Source organism: Tripterygium wilfordii, chromosome 2 (genome assembly GCF_013401445.1).
Source record: "Tripterygium wilfordii isolate XIE 37 chromosome 2, ASM1340144v1, whole genome shotgun sequence".
Taxonomy (NCBI): domain Eukaryota; kingdom Viridiplantae; phylum Streptophyta; class Magnoliopsida; order Celastrales; family Celastraceae; genus Tripterygium; species Tripterygium wilfordii.
In genome coordinates this window covers 4,566,009-4,581,623 of record NC_052233.1, presented here as the reverse complement: position 1 = coordinate 4,581,623, position 15,615 = coordinate 4,566,009, and the positions used below count along the sequence as shown (strand labels likewise).

The 15,615-nt window shown below is 40.2% G+C and overlaps 3 protein-coding genes across 3 annotated transcripts; all 3 read left to right on the top strand.

The window, feature by feature from the left end:
• Positions 1-338: 338 nt before the first annotated feature.
• LOC120009920 lies at positions 339-3,253 on the top strand. Its single transcript, XM_038860655.1, has 7 exons — positions 339-451; positions 713-867; positions 1,011-1,218; positions 1,332-2,301; positions 2,360-2,643; positions 2,770-2,871; positions 2,959-3,253. The coding sequence occupies exons 1-7, from the start codon at positions 339-341 to the stop codon at positions 3,251-3,253; spliced, it is 2,127 nt and encodes a 708-aa protein (XP_038716583.1).
• A 4,950-nt stretch (positions 3,254-8,203) lies between these two features.
• LOC120007176 (glutathione S-transferase L3-like) lies at positions 8,204-15,001 on the top strand. The gene is made up of 9 exons (XM_038857372.1): positions 8,204-8,277; positions 8,361-8,435; positions 8,537-8,597; positions 8,695-8,781; positions 13,488-13,586; positions 13,882-13,984; positions 14,084-14,160; positions 14,251-14,358; positions 14,678-15,001. Exons 1-9 carry the CDS (start codon positions 8,267-8,269, stop codon positions 14,762-14,764), a joined length of 708 nt encoding a protein of 235 aa, XP_038713300.1. The 5' UTR covers positions 8,204-8,266; the 3' UTR covers positions 14,765-15,001.
• On the top strand, positions 9,247-12,876 carry LOC120007166. Its single transcript, XM_038857363.1, has 5 exons — positions 9,247-9,587; positions 9,771-11,015; positions 11,122-11,649; positions 11,731-12,146; positions 12,226-12,876. The coding sequence occupies exons 2-4, from the start codon at positions 9,783-9,785 to the stop codon at positions 12,022-12,024; spliced, it is 2,055 nt and encodes a 684-aa protein (XP_038713291.1). The 5' UTR covers positions 9,247-9,587; positions 9,771-9,782; the 3' UTR covers positions 12,025-12,146; positions 12,226-12,876.
• Positions 15,002-15,615: the final 614 nt, after the last annotated feature.

Sequence of the window (15,615 nt, the reverse complement as noted above, 5' to 3'; positions counted from 1 at the left end):
TGCTTGGTGATGATCTGGATGATGATTGCGATATAGTGGAAAATTGTATTGTTGGTTATGTAGCTGGTAAATTTCCTGGTTTTAGAGCCCTGAACAACATTATTGAATCAACGTGGAAATGTGAGGCAGTTCTAACTATTCATGACTCAGGATGGTTAATTTACAGATTCACTAAGGAGGAGGATAAATTGGTTGTGCTTAGTGGAGGTCCTTACCTGGTTTATGGTAGACCATTAATGTTGAGATCAACGCCTGAATATTTTGACTTTGCCTCTGAGGAAATGACTAGAGTTCTTGTCTAGGTTAAATTCCCAAATTTGCCTCTGAAGTGCTGGTCAATGAAATGTCTATCTAAGATAGCTAGTGTTCTGCGAAAACCTCTACAATGTGATAAGCTTACTTCCTCCTTATCTAGGTTATCTTATGCTAGGGTTCTTGTTGAAGTGGATCTGTTAGATGGCTTGCCACATACTATAGATATTCTCTTACCCAATGGGATACCTTTAGAATAATCTGTTGAGTTTGAAACTCTGCCAAAATTCTGTAAAAATTACAAGGTCCTTGGTCATACTATTGGGGTGTCAAGACTCCAACTAGTTCCAAGTCTATTAGCAAAAAAGGGGGAAATCGGGTTGAGCAAGTAGTGGAAGGTGCTAAGAAAGGCAGTGTTCTGGATAGATTGGGGCTTGCTACTGTCTCTGTTGATAAGCAGAAGGGTAAAGTGTTCTGGAAAGCCACAATTTGATCCTATGCATATTGAAGCTGAAGAGGAGGGTTGGGAATTAATTAAAGGTAAGAAGAACTCCAAGTTGGCCAAGAAGCAGCAGCTGCCCCCAGCTGAAGCTCATGCTACAACTGGTTCTGATGGTTAGGGTAGGAGGGCAGGTACTGCTGAGGGTGTGATCACAAGGAGTGGAGCAAAGAAGCATGCCAACAGGGCATCTGGAAGGGATAGGGGATCTCCAACTCCCCCATCCATCTAATGTTATTGTATTGCTGGAACATTAGAGGGCTTAACAGCCCTCTAAAGCAGCATGAGATAGTCAATCTCCTGAAAAAGAATAAAGTGGATGTTTGTGTTCTTTTGGAAACCAAGCTGAGTTCCACCAAGTTTGCTCAGCTTAATAAGTCTAGGTTGAAGCAGTGGAAGTTTCTGGCTAATGTGGATGCTGCTAGCACAGCTAGGATTGTGGTGTTCTGGAATATTTTTCTGTTCAGGTTGATTCCATTGATATCTCATCCCAAGCTCTTCATGTCAATATCACCAATCTGGTAACTTAGTATACTTTTGTTGCTACTTTTGTTTATGGGTCTAATACCATTATTGCCAGGAGAAGGTTATGGGAGGATTTGAGGAAGTGGTTCTCTACTTCTCCTTGGATCATTATGGGGGATTTTAACTCTATTCTGTCTGAAGCTGAAAAGCATAGAGGGAGTCCAGTCTCTAATTATGAAGTTGATGATTTCAGAGGGTGTTGCTCTGATCTTGGCTACACTGGCAATCACTTTACTTGGTCCAATGGTAGTATTTGGAGCAAAATTGATAGGGTTTTGGTAAATCCTTTTTGGTTCACATTGCAGATGCTAAGCCATGTTCATTTCCCTCCTCCTGGTGCTTTTTCTGATCATTCTCCTGCTACTGTTCAGTTGGGGGCCATGCAATTGCAGGGTAAGAGGGCTTTCAAATTCTATAACATGTGGACTGCTCATAAACAGTTTTTGGAGTTGGTTGGGGCAAATTGGCATCTTCCTGTTTATGGTTCTATAATGTTTACTTTGTGTAAAAGACTTAAGCATCTAAAAGGTCATTTGAAAACCTTGAATAGGTTGCATTTCAGTCACATCTCTGAAAGAGTTCTCAGAGCTGCTGCTGATCTGGAATCTCATCAGATCATTTTACAGAATGATAAAGACAATCCTCAGCTTGTGTTGCAGGAGAAGCATCTGAGGCCAAAGCTTATCAATCTCAAGGCTGCTGAAAACATGTTCTTTAGTCAAAAACTTAAGTCCACTTTCCTAAAGGAGTGTGACAAAGGTTCCAGTTTCTTTCATGCTCTTAGGAGCCACAGGCATAGAAAAAATTTCATCCCTGCTATTCTCTGTGACAATGGCACTCTGGCTACCTCTGTGCAGCAAGTTGGTGGTGAATTTGTCAAATACTATCAGTCTCTCTTGGGCACTGCTAAGGTTATCTCCCCTCTGGATGAAGATGTTGTTTATAGTGGCCCCTGTCTTGATGATTCTTCTCAGGCACCCCTTCTAGCTACTGTTACAAATACTGATATAAAAATGCTATGTTCAGTATTGGAAATGATAAAGCCCCTGATCCTTATGGTTATTCTTCTGTTTTTTTCAAAAGTCTTGGAGTATAGTTGGTGAGGATTTATGTGCTGCCATTAAGGATTTTTTCACCTCTAGGGATCTTCTAAAGCAGGTTAATAATGTTGTCATTGCTTTGATCCCAAAGTCTGCTAATGTTGTTGCTGTGGTTGATTTTAGGCCTATTTCCTATTGTAATGTGATTTACAAGGTCATTGCTAAAGTCCTTGTTGATAGGTTGTCCATTGCTCTTAAAAGTATCATCAGCCCTTCTCAAAATGCTTTCTTGGGGGGGAGGAACATGATTGATAATATCAATCTTGTGTAAGAATTGCTAAGACATTATGGAAGGAAGCGTGCTTCTCCTAGATGTCTCATAAAGATTGATTTCAGGAAAGCTTTTGACACTGTCTAGTGGCCTTTCATTGGACAGTTTCTTTTACTGCTTAGGTTTCCTGTTCACTTAGTCATGAAGTGTGTGGAGACAACTTCTTTTTCTATGGTTGTTAATGGAGAGGTCTTTGGCTTCTTCCATGGCACGAGAGGGGTGAGGTAGGAAGACCCTCTATCTCCTTATTTGTTTATAACTTGTATGGAGTATCTCAATAGATTACTGAATCTTGCCTCTAATGACTCTAGGTTCAATTTTCATCCTAAATGCAGTCCTCAAAGAATTAGTCATCTGGCTTTTGCAGATGATATTCTTCTGGTTTCTAGGGGAGATAGCCTTTCTGTGCATTTTTTATATGAGCAACTACTAACGTTTGGTAGAATATCTGGACTGGGAATCAATGATGAGAAGTCTACCATTTATTTTGGTGGAGTTTGTGATAATACTAATAGCTTAATTCTGCAAGAGATTGGCTTCAGAGAGGGAGTTTTCCCTTTAAAGTATTTGGGTGTTCCTCTTAGCCCCCACAGACTATTTAGCTAGTCAGTTTTCTCCTCCTATTCACAAGCTGGAATATGCTATCCAAAGCTAGTTTGGAAAGCATCTTTCTTATGTTGGGAGGCTTGAGCTTCTTAATTCTGTCCTGCAAGGAATGGTGCAGTTCTGGTTGAACATTTTCCCTCTCCCCAATCAGGTTATCATGCAGATAACTGGTATTCGCAGAAATTTTATGTGGAGTGGTAATGCCTTGAAGAGTAACTCTGCTCTTGTTGCTTGGAGGGATTTATGTTTGCCTATGCATGAAGGTGGTATGGGTTTGCTTCAGATTAGGGCTAGGAATAAGAGTTTCCTTGTAAAGCAATTATGGAATATTCATTTGAAAGCTGATTCCTTATGGATCCTGTGGGTGCATCACCATTATCTAAACCAATACTCCATTTGGGAAGCTGGCTTGCAAGGTACTTCTTCTCCCCTGTGGAAAACCAAGGACCAGTTAGCTCAGGACTGTGGAGGTCATCTTAATGCTATTAATCTACTACAAAATTGGCAAAATGCTCCTCATACTTTTTCCAAGTATGCTTATGGTCATTTCAGGATCAAAGGAGTTAAAATGCACTGGGAAAAAGTGGTGTGGGAATCTTGGTCTTTGCCTAGATACAATTTTATTTTGTGGTTGGCAGTTTTGGGGAGGCTAAGAACAAGGGACAGATTAAGATTTATTCCTACTACTACTTTTTGCATTTTCTGCAAACAGGAGGAGGAATCTCACCAGCATTTATTCTTTGCTTGTAGCTGGATTAACCCTCTTTGGAGGAGAATTAAAGGCTGGTTGAGGATTAATAGGCAAATGGTTAACTAAAATAATGCCATTAGAGGTCTGAAATTTGGCAGGACTTTTGTTTCAAGAATGAAAAGAGTGGCTTTAGGGCTTGCTGTCTATTTGATATGGCAGGAAAGAAATAAAAGAATTTTTGAAAAAACAAGTACTCCTCTTGATATTCTTTTCCATAGATTTCAAGTCTTGTTTTTTACTGTCCAGTATTTTCATGTCAAAGATACTGATACTATCCCAGGCTGAAGGGTTTTGGCTTTGGTTTTGGGAGTTTTCTTCTTTTGCTGGTTTTGTTGGTTGGGGCTTTCTGGGGCTTGTTATCTGGATGATGGAAGTTTGGCTGGAGTTTGATGGTGTTGCTGGTTTGTTGGTAGGGGTTTCCCTACCTGCTTGTTGCTACTTTGCTCTCTGGTTTTGGCCTAGCACTTTGCTAGTTGCTACCGTCTTGGATAATTTAGAGTTGTTGCTGCTATGTTTAGTTGGAAGTTATCTTGGAAGCCTTTGTCTATTTCCTTGTTTGCTTGGCTCTTCCTTCTGGTTAGAAGAATTGGGTTTTCTTTCTTCTTTTGGTGGCTTCACTGGTCTAAGACCTTTGTTCTATTGGCTGCTGTATTTTCTGGTTTGGTATACTGCTGCTGTGGTTTTTCTCTGGCTTTATGGAGCTGTTGTTGTTGTGTTGTTTGGTTATCTTGTAAACCACTGGCCTCATATGGTTTTCTTGTTAACCTCTACGTGGTTTTGGTGCTCTGGTTTCCGATTCTCTGGTGTAGAAGTTTCTCTGGTTCTTAGTGGGGAAGCAAGACCTTCTAGTGACCTTTCCAGGGTGCTTTCTTGTTGTTTGTTGATGGGTATCGGGTGGCCTTGCTGATGGTTCTTAGGGTTGAGTTCTCTGGCTCTAGCTTCTACTGGTCTCCAAAGCTTTGGGGGGTCCTGTTTCTGTTCTTGTTGTGGATGGGGTTAGGCTTGAAATCTGCTTTGTGTGGTTTTCCTGGCTAACCTCATTTTCTTGTTTTGCCTTTTGCTTAGTCTTTAGCTAGGTTGGCTTTCTTGGGTTGTCTTCTGCCCATATTGTTTTTCACTGGCTAGTCAGGGTTTTTGTCTATATATAGACTCTCTGGACATTCCAGTATTGTTTCACATTTTTGATCTTTAATATACTTACATTTTGATCAAAAAAAAAAGAAAGAGCTCTCAGCCTATCAATCCTTACTATGTCTGGACCTGGTAAGTTTCCCCGTGTTGAGTCAAATTAAGCCGCAGGCTCCACTCCTGGTGGTGCCCTTCTGTCAATTCCTTTAAGTTTCAGCATTGCGACCATACTCCCCCACGAAACCCAAAAACTTTGATTTCTCATAAGGTGTCAGCGGAGTCTTAAAAGCAACATCCGTTGATCCCTGGTCAGCATCGTTTATGGTTGAGACCAGGACGGTATCTGATCGTCTTCGAGCCCCCAACTTTCGTTCTTGATTAATGAAAACATCCTTGGCAAATGCTTTTGCAGTTGTTTGTCTTTCATAAATCCAAGAATTTCACCTCTGACTATGAAATACAAATGCCCCCGACTATCCCAATTAATCATTACTCCAATCCCGAAGGCCAACATAATAGGACTGAAATCCTGTGATGTTATCCCATGCTAATGTATCCAGAGCGTAGGCTTGCTTTGAGCACTCTAATTTCTTCAAAGCAACAGCGCCGGAGGAACAACCCGACTAGTTAAGGCCAGGAGCGTATAACCGGCAAAAGGGACGGGAAGAAAGGTGCACACCAAAGGCGGACTGCTCAACCCATCCCTAGATCCAACTACGAGCCTTTTAACTGCAACAATTTAAATATACGCTATTGGAGCTAGAATTACCACGACTACTGGCACTAGACTTGTCCTCCAATGGATCCTCGTTAAGGGATTTAGATTGTACTCATTCCAATTACCATACTCATTGAGCCCAGTATTTTTATTTATTGTCACTACCTCCCCTTGTCAGGATTAGGTAATTTGCACGCCTGCTGTCTTCCTTGGATGTGGTAGCCGTTTCTCATGCTCCCTTTCCAGAATCGAACCCTAATTCTCTGTTACCCGTCAATACCATGGTAGGCCTCTCTCCTACCATCGAAAGTTGATAGGGCAGAAATTTGAATGATGCGTTGCCGGCACGATGGTCGTCGATCCGTCAAGTTATCATGAATCAACAGAGCAACGGGTAGAGACCACGTTGACCTTTTATCCAATAAATGCATCCCTTCCAGAAGTCGGGGTTTGTTGCACGTATTAGCTCTAAAATTACTACGGTTATCCGAGTAGTAGATACCATAAAGCAAACTATAAATGATTTAATGAGCCATTCGCATTTTCACAGTCTGAATTAGTTCATACTTAGACATGCATGGCTTAATCTTTGAGACAAGCATATGACTACTGACAGGATCAACCAGGTAGCTTTCCTCGGGATGACTGGGACAACGCATGGACATTACGAGAACCCATGGTTCAAGAATGCCAAGGCGAGCCGTACCGTCTTTCGGTTCGAGCGACGAGCGCTAGGCTCGGGCTTATCAAAAGGGTTTTTCAACCCTTTGCCCACTTAATTTTCAGCATCTGAGGGTCAGGCAAACGAGCTGGGTCGAGACATAAGCCAATGGCTTACAAAGGAACATGCAAAGCGCCAACTAGTTCATCCCATGCCCAAAAAGGGCACGAGATGAAAACAAACAACGAGGCCATCCAATACCATCGGGATAGGTATGCAACACAGGAACAAGGGACTTGCCACAAGACGCATATGCTTGGGCCATAACTGAAAAGTGGTTGTGCGTAGACAGTTCGGTCCACAAGAATGGAGCTTGCCAACAAACACAACTCACGTGTTGTATGTACACGTACACAGCTTCACGAGGTCATCCGCAAGAAGTATAATCACAAACCTGTGGAATAATCTAGAGAAGCCACGCATGAGACGATAGACACGATTGTTTCCCACAAGGCAGGCTAGCACCTTGGTTTCCCTCGCCTAACAACCACTCACATCGCTTGACTTGGCTTCCCAAGCAAACAGTTGCTCGCAGCTCTAGGCTTGGTATGCCGTCACCGGCCAACCACATTTCAATTCCGATGAGGAGTGCAAGGCTCAATTGTCCAAGCCAAGCACCCTGAGCTGAAAGGCCATGCCCAGCACTCGTGAGCGGATCAAGATAGCGGGCGATTTGGCTAGGATGCCCACACCAATTTCCACACATCTAATATGCTCATTATACGAGAAACGACCTATCCAACGAAATTTCGATTCCCACGTATGGGCGCTAGGCAAGGGCATCCTTGCAAAGAGCCCACTTTCCATTCCGACAAGGAGTGCATGGCTCAGTTGCCCAAGCCAAGCACCCCGAGTTGAAAGGCCGGGTCAAGCACTCGTGAGCGGATCAAGACGACGAACGATTTGGATAGGATGCCCACACCAATGCCCATGCATCCAATCCGCTCATTATGCAAGACACGACCAATCCAGTGAAATTTCGATTCCCACATATGGTGTAGGCGTTGGTGTGGAAAAATGATTGGAAAAATGAAAATTAAAGTACAATTAACGGAGAGAGGGTTATGTGAAAAAAAAGTTATGGGAGAGGACTATCTTGACTCATCATTACTTGGATAGGAGGTAGAGTGGATGAGAAGTAATGAGATGTAAAAAATATGAGTTACAAAAATACAAATTGAAATAAGTGAAAAACTTATAAACTTTTTTCTCGCCTCACAAACCCCCAAATTGAGGGGTTATAAAATGTTCTGTTGAAGAGTTAAGTAAAAGGAAATTTTTCTCCTTTACCTCACTTAACTCCCTTATACAATTCAAATGAGGTGAAGTTGTCCTGTCCATTCCTCCTGAACTCTCTTCACTTTAACTCTCCAAAATATTAAACTAATCAAGCCCTGAATGGCGTCAGAGTAGATTCCCATTACAAATACCGGTTCTTCTAGAAAGGCTGAAAGCCTGAAATGGTCAAATAAAGATAACCATATCATATCCGTGACTTTCTCGACCATATTGTGAAAACAAAAACAAAAACACCAAACCTATCGTCAGGGCTGGCGTAAGTTTGCAGGCCACCTTGAAAAAAGTTGTATGGTCCCTCTATAATTAGAGCCAAATCGCCCTCTACATTACGATCGCTTCTCTCTCTAGTAATCTCTTCCCAGTCAGCACCAGTGACCAGACCACCCACCGCCGACAATGGCTTCTGCGTAATGATCAACTTCTCTGAGTACTTGGGGTTTTCAAGTTACTTGTTGTTCATTCTGTTTTGTTCTGTTTTTATAATTTACAGAGATGTGAGCAAGGTTCTTCCTAAACCTTTGGATTCGTCTTCGCCACAGCCTCTCCACTTTGATGGAACTACAAGGTAGGGTTCCACTCTCCTGCGCTCTCTGCTTTTCTGTTGTCCCTTGTATCTTGTTCTTAACACACTCTGTTTGATTTGGCTTCTTTATTGGTGTTGCAAAGGTTGTATACCAGTTACTCGTGCCCGTATGCACAGCGAGTTTGGATAATCAGAGACTACAAAGTTGGTTTTCTAGCCTTGATTCTCTCTATTCTATCTGTCCTTTTAAGACCCATCAACCAGAATTATGTGTAATTGTTTATTTAAATTTCCATTTCAGGGGTTGCAAGAGAAAATTGAGTTGGTTCCTCTAAACCTCCAAGACAGACCTGCTTGGTACAAGGAGAAAGTGTACCCTGTCAATAAGGTAACAGAAAAGGGCTGATTTTCTTTTATGCCCACGTGACTCTGGTGATTACCGTACGTGCTTTAGAGGAGAGATTAAGTGCAAGCTGAATACTCTTAATCAAGGAATAGTAAGCTTTTTTCTAGATAAATTAATGATGATTATAGCATGGTTTGCAATTTGTGGATCCTTCAAAAAGTTGTATGATGAGCCTATTGTTCATGAGCAAAAGCTACTGGTATGGATTCACTCTCATGGGAGAAGCATTTTTCACTCTTTAAGTTAAAAAGATGGAAATGGAATATTATTCAGAATTTTATAGAGTTAATGGAACTTTTCATCACTGAAAGATACTCTTTGTTCCAACTCAGTCACCCAATTTCAGATTGTTTCAACTCAGTCACTCAAAATTCAGGTTTGTTTCAATTTCATCACCTGGGCAGATTTTCACAAAAACGGGCAGTCAAACATCACACCTAGCATGTTGACCACTAGGTCAAAGGCTGATGTGGAAAAAAAATGCCATGTCGAAAAAATAAAAATGTGGCATTTGTAAAAAAAAAAATAATTTTGCCCAAATATTTGGCTTTCAGAAGACGCGAACCCATGAAAGACCTAAAACTTTTGTCTTCAAAAAAGACGCCGTCACTGCACTCTCTTGGACGCGATTTGGCTCCAGCTCGACAACAACCGTATATCACTATCTCCCTTCGACAACCTTGCACGTAGCACGGCGTTACCCAACAGAGCATCCGAACATCTACCCGTAATTGTAGTCATCGACGAGCGCCTCAGGTCTTATTGAAGCTCTAGGTTTTACAACTCTGGTAAGAGTTTATTTATCTCATATCTTTCATGATTGTGTAGATTCAATCGATTTCTTTATTATGATTTGAGTTTGTACCCGATTTGGGTATTAGGGTTTTTAGGTTTTTGTGATTGTGTGTTCTGTTTTTGTTGATCTGAGTTTGTAATTCGTTTTATGTGTTTTTTTGCTTATATGCTTGCAGTTTGTTGTTGAAATGAAACCTTCCGTTGAATGTTCTCTTGATGATGAGGATGATGATCTCCTTGATGCATATATGACATCCTTGGAAAACAATGTTGGAGGTTCTATTATTGGCAGTGGAGATGGTGGCAGTGGAGATACTAGCAGTGATGGGAGTAAATATGAGGGTAGTGATGCCGATGGGAGTGGGTATGAGGATAGTGATGTCGATGGGAGTGGAGATAATTGCAATGATGTTGAGGGGAATGAAGACGATAAAAGTGGGGATGATGGCAGTGGCGGTGATGGCTTGGGTGACATTGGCAGTGATGAAGATTTTAAAGAGGTCTATGAATCAGATAATGAGGACATACTGCTATTTGAAGATGATGGTGACAATGGCATTAGGAGAAGTATGGTTGCAAATCCAAAGTTCAATCATAAGGTTACTTCAGAAAAGTTTATGTTTGAACTTGGAATGGAATTTACTGATCTCAAAGAGTTTAAAAATGCTATCAAGAGCTATGCGGTTGATGGTGGGTACCAAATACATATAGCGAGGAATGAGAAGACAAGGTGTCAAGCAAAGTGTGATGTTGGATGCCTGTGGGTGATATGGTGCTCTCAAATCAAAGGGGAGAGTACTTACCAAATCAAGACATACGTTAAACAACATATGTGTAATCGGAGACTAGAAAACAAGCAAGCCAATAGCACATGGCTAGCGGTGAGATTGGTGGACAAGATAAGAGGGGAACCAAAAGTGAGTGCAGCTGATTTGGTCACATATGCAAAGGAACACATCTCTTTGGCAATTTCAAGGACACATGCATATAGAGCAAAGAAGAAAGCATTGGACATGATCGATGGGAAACATAAAGAACAGTATGGTCAATTGAGAAGTTACATGTCCGAGGTTTTAAGGACCAACATCGGTAGCACATGCAATTTACTTGTGGACAGGGATAGACTAGAAGACCTTGCAGTGTTCAAGCGGGTATATATGTGCCTTGCTCCGTTGAGGAATGGGTTCCTTGCTGGATGTAGGCCTTTGATTGGTCTAGACGGGTGTTTTTTGAAAACTGTTTATGGTGGTCAATTACTCACTGCAGTAGCACATGACGGTGCTAATGGGATTTTTCCCATAGCATGGGCGGTTGTCGAAAGGGAGAATGGAGATTCATGGGAATGGTTCTTAAGGAAGTTACTATTGGACATCGGAGGGTTCGATAGGAGGAGATGGTGCTTTATTTCTGATAGGCAGAAGGTATCACATTTAACATTCTGTTTTTCAAGTTGCACATGTTTTCTATTTATTAATACATTCTCTGTTAACTCTACTTACTAAGGCTATATGATATATTATGTTGTAGGGATTGGTGTCAACCATTGATAAGCTTGAAAGAGAAGTGGAACAAGGCATTGAGCACCGATTCTGTGTGAGGCATATTTATGCCAACTTTAGCAAAAAATGGCCAGGAGCTCATTATAGAAAATTGGTATATGATTGTGCAAAGGCCACAACAATGCAAGATTTCCTCTCACACATGCAGAAGGTAAAAGAGTTAGATGAAGAGGCTTGGAAGTATTTGGATGACATAGTTCCATGTTTGTGGACTAGGGCAGCTTTCTCCACATTTAGCAAGAATGATGCCATTGTGAATAACATGTCAAAGAGCTTCAATGGTAAGATTGTGCAAATTAGAGGCAAACCAATTATCACAATGTTAGAGGAGCTAAGAGCTGATGCAATGGATAGGCATGTTAGATTGAGGATAAAGATGGAAAGGAAACAAGGGAGACTTGTGCCAGAAGTGCACGATAGATTAGTTAAAGAGTTCCAGAAAAGTAGATTATGGACAGCAAAATGGTCTGGAGATTCAGAACAGTCAGTTTTTCAGGTATATGGTTATCAAATATTAGTCTTTTACATATCACATTGATGATGGTAGTTAATAAACACACAACTTTGTTTGTAACAGGTGAGCAAAAAGCCAGAGCAATACGTTGTCAATGTAAAACAGGCATCATGTACTTGTAGGTCATGGGACTTATCTGGCATTCCATGCACTCATGCTGTCACTGCAATTGGATGGCTTCACAAAGATCCAGTAGACTTTGTGCATGAAGCATATACAAGGGAGACATATTTCAGGGTATACCATCACAATGTTGAACCAACAAATGGAGAGAACTTGTGGGTTGCCACTGGTGGTGATACCGTTATACCTCCTCCAATGAAAGTATCTGTCGGAAGACAACAAAGAAGAGAATGAGAGAACACGATGAGCCTAAGACAAGCAGTCGACTAAGACGAAGGTATCCGAAGATAAAATGTGGCAAATGTGGAGGACTAGGGCACAACAAAAGAGGATGTCATAATCCTGCAATATCTCAGGTAGACATTGTTTTAAATGCAAAATTCATGAGATTTCTATAATATTCTGTAACTAAGATATCAAATTCTAAATTGCCAGCCACCCAATGTGAATGTTAATGTCGACATGGAAAGTGCAGTTGGAAGAAGGGGTACTAGGGGAAGAGGTCGTGGTAGAGGTGGTAGAAAGGTTGGTCCAATGAGAGGAGGTGGCATTGGTAGGCCTTCTACTACTAATACTGATGCAGTGAGTACTGATGCGGATCGAGTTAATAGTGGCAGTGTCTTTAGATCAAAGATGCCAGTGAAAAGATCTATGATGCGAGGGAGTGGAAGTGGTGGTGGAATTGTCATGACCGAGAGCCATACAGTGCCAATGGATTTGAGTTTTGGTGGATCATGCAGCCCTGGAAAAAGAACAAAATCAAGTGCCAAGAGGATGCCAAACACTATTCTTACAATTCAAGGTGCAACATCCAAAGCTAGGTACACTACCATGCTGAATGCAACTCAGGAATCAATAACGAAAGCAAGGAGGTAGTCATATTAGTGATAATATTAGGGTCGTGCTAACTAGATTAGTAAATATCTGTTGGATATGTTTTTGGTGGACTTAGCATCTGAATATGTTTTGGACTTATGTATGACAGTCATCTGGCATCTAGATAATGTTGTTTTGGACTTGCTTCTATGAAACAAATATGATATGGTGAATATAAAGGTCTATTATGGTGGAATTTTAATCTTTATATATATAGGTTTGTAAAATGCAGTTACAGAATTTTGATCTTCAAATTTACAGGTTTGTAATATGCAGGTACAAAATTTTTATCTTTATGGTGGAGTTCTTTTGATTTGTATTGTTATGGTGCAGAATTTTGATATGTTTTGTTACAAATTTTTTTTTCACGTGGCATTTTTTTCCACATCAGCGTTTGACGTGGTGGTCAACAAGCCTGGTGTGATGTTTGACTGCCCTTTTTGTGAAAATCTACCCAGGTGATGAAATTGAAACAAAACTGAATTTTGAGTGACTGAGTTAGAACAATCTGAAATTGGGTGACTGAGTTGGAACAAAGAGTATCTTTCAGTGATGAAAAGTTTCATTAACTCGAATTTTATACAACTTCCAGCAACTTTCTAGTGATGTTTGGAGTAGGTAACTTGTCCTTTTTAGTTCCATTAGGAGATCTGTTTTATTTTACCTAATTCCATGGGGAACTTCTGGCTAGTTGAATTTCTCATTGTCATCTGTGAATGTTCATATGTTAGCCAGGTTTTATGATCATTAATGGAGCTACGAAAGCGTATTCCTTTCACTAATTAGAAGAATATTTTTCTTCAATCTGTCTTTTGGGATAGGTGCCAGCATTGGAACACAATGGAAAAGTCATTGGAGAGAGTATAGATTTGCTGAAATACATTGACAGCAATTTTGAAGGGCCTAAGCTCTTCCCTGAGGTAGGTATATATTATATTACTAACATGTCCATGATTGTGTGTGTCATGGGGAGGCGGGGACGGGGGATGAGAGGTGAGATGTTAATTAATGGTGTGAGGAGTTTGTTGTTGTAGGATCCTGCGAAGAAAGAGTTTGGGGAAGAGCTGTTATCCTACACTGATAAATGGTGTGAGGAGTCAATTAATGGTATGGGTTTGGGTATTGCTAACATGATTGTGTGTGTCATGGGGAGGAGGGGCCGGGGACGGGGGATGAGATGTGAGATGTTAATTAATAGTGTGAGAGTTGTTGCAGAATCCTGCGAAGAAAGAGTTTGGGGAAGAGCTGTTATCCTACACTGATAAAATAAACAAAGATGTGTTCACTGCATTCAGGGGAGACCCAGTAAAAGAATCTGGTTTGTCTTGAAACTTCCAAGTTGACAGCATTTGTCATGTTTATGGACAATCAACTGACAAAATAATCGTTTAACATTTTAACATTTGTGCATGGGCAGCTGCTTCTTTCGATTTTTTGGAAAAGGCTCTTCACAAATTTGAGGATGGTCCATTCTTCCTTGGCCAATTGAGTCTGGTAACTATTAATCTTTATTAAACTATGTGTTTTCCAGATGAATTGAGGTGTTTTCTCCCTGATTTATAAATGAAAACTGTCGTCCTACAGGTGGATATAGCCTACATAACATTTGTGGAGAGATTTGACATCGTGCTTAAAAATGCATTCAATTATGATTTTACTTCTGGGAGGCCTAAACTTGCTGTGTGGTTCGAGGTAAATTACAAACCTTTCTATGTTTGTAGAATGATTGTGGATTATCCGGTGCGATAGCAGTACTATAAATTGATGCTTGCATTGACAAACCTTTTCATTAAGCTACATTATGTGCAAAGCAATGAGTAAAATTTCAACCAGCTTGCTCTGCCCTTGAGTTAGAACAATATATATATATATATATATGTACACGCTCATCATTGTATTTGATGGATTTTGTTCAATAGCTTACAAGCATTACTTATACTACTGCTGCTGCTGTATGAGCAAAACCTGTAGTTAAAACATTGAAAAAGGGTCTAAATCTCCCTTTGTGCAGGAGTTGAACAAGATCGATGTCTACAAGCAAACAAAGATTGATCCAAAAGAGTTCCTTGAATTTTATGAGAAGAAGCTCAAGGCATGAGTCCTAGGGAAGTTCTGATCTTCTCATATGACCATCTTTGATATCCATTGCAGATGTGTTCAAGTAGTGTGTTTTTTTAAAAGCCCTTATTTATGTTCAATCGGGGCTTCATATCAATCATAAATAAAATCACTATAAACATAAATATGTATGCAAAAACAATATAATTTATGGTTTTGTTTTGTAAGTTACCCTAATATATAGTTATATACTAAGAATAAGTTTTTGGAGTGTAAAGTTCATCTTCATATGTACATTGCAATTACGTCATATTCATGATGACCATGCATATTTGACAAGTTAAGGATCATATTCTAAGAAGCCATGGTTGCCTTGTCTATCCTTTCAAATTGGCGATGGTTAGGAACATCGAACTGATGAACATTATTTGCATCCCATTTTTTACTAAGTATACTCCATTCTAGTGTATTGTTTAAGGATTAATAGGGTGTACTTAGTAAAAAACGAGATGTAAATAATGTTAATCTTAGGAACTACCTTAAATTGGATCTCACTAGGGTTAAACCGTAAAAACTTAAAAGATCATGAGCTCGATTCTCAATAAGAGCAATACCCCCTGATGTCACATATTAAGTTTTGATTTAACTTACCCTAATATATCCGAATATGACAATAAAGATTCATTTAGAGGTCTAAAGTCAACATTCATCAAAATTAGTAGATTGCTTGAAGTATAGTAACGGACCTCAAGAATGATTGATAAAATAAGGGATAAATATCACATGAACATTTAAACTTACTAAAAATGGTCCAAAAAAGTCCATGGAGCACTATTCCTTCATAACATGACAATTAAGCGTTGACATGTAATTTTTATTTTATTTTCAATT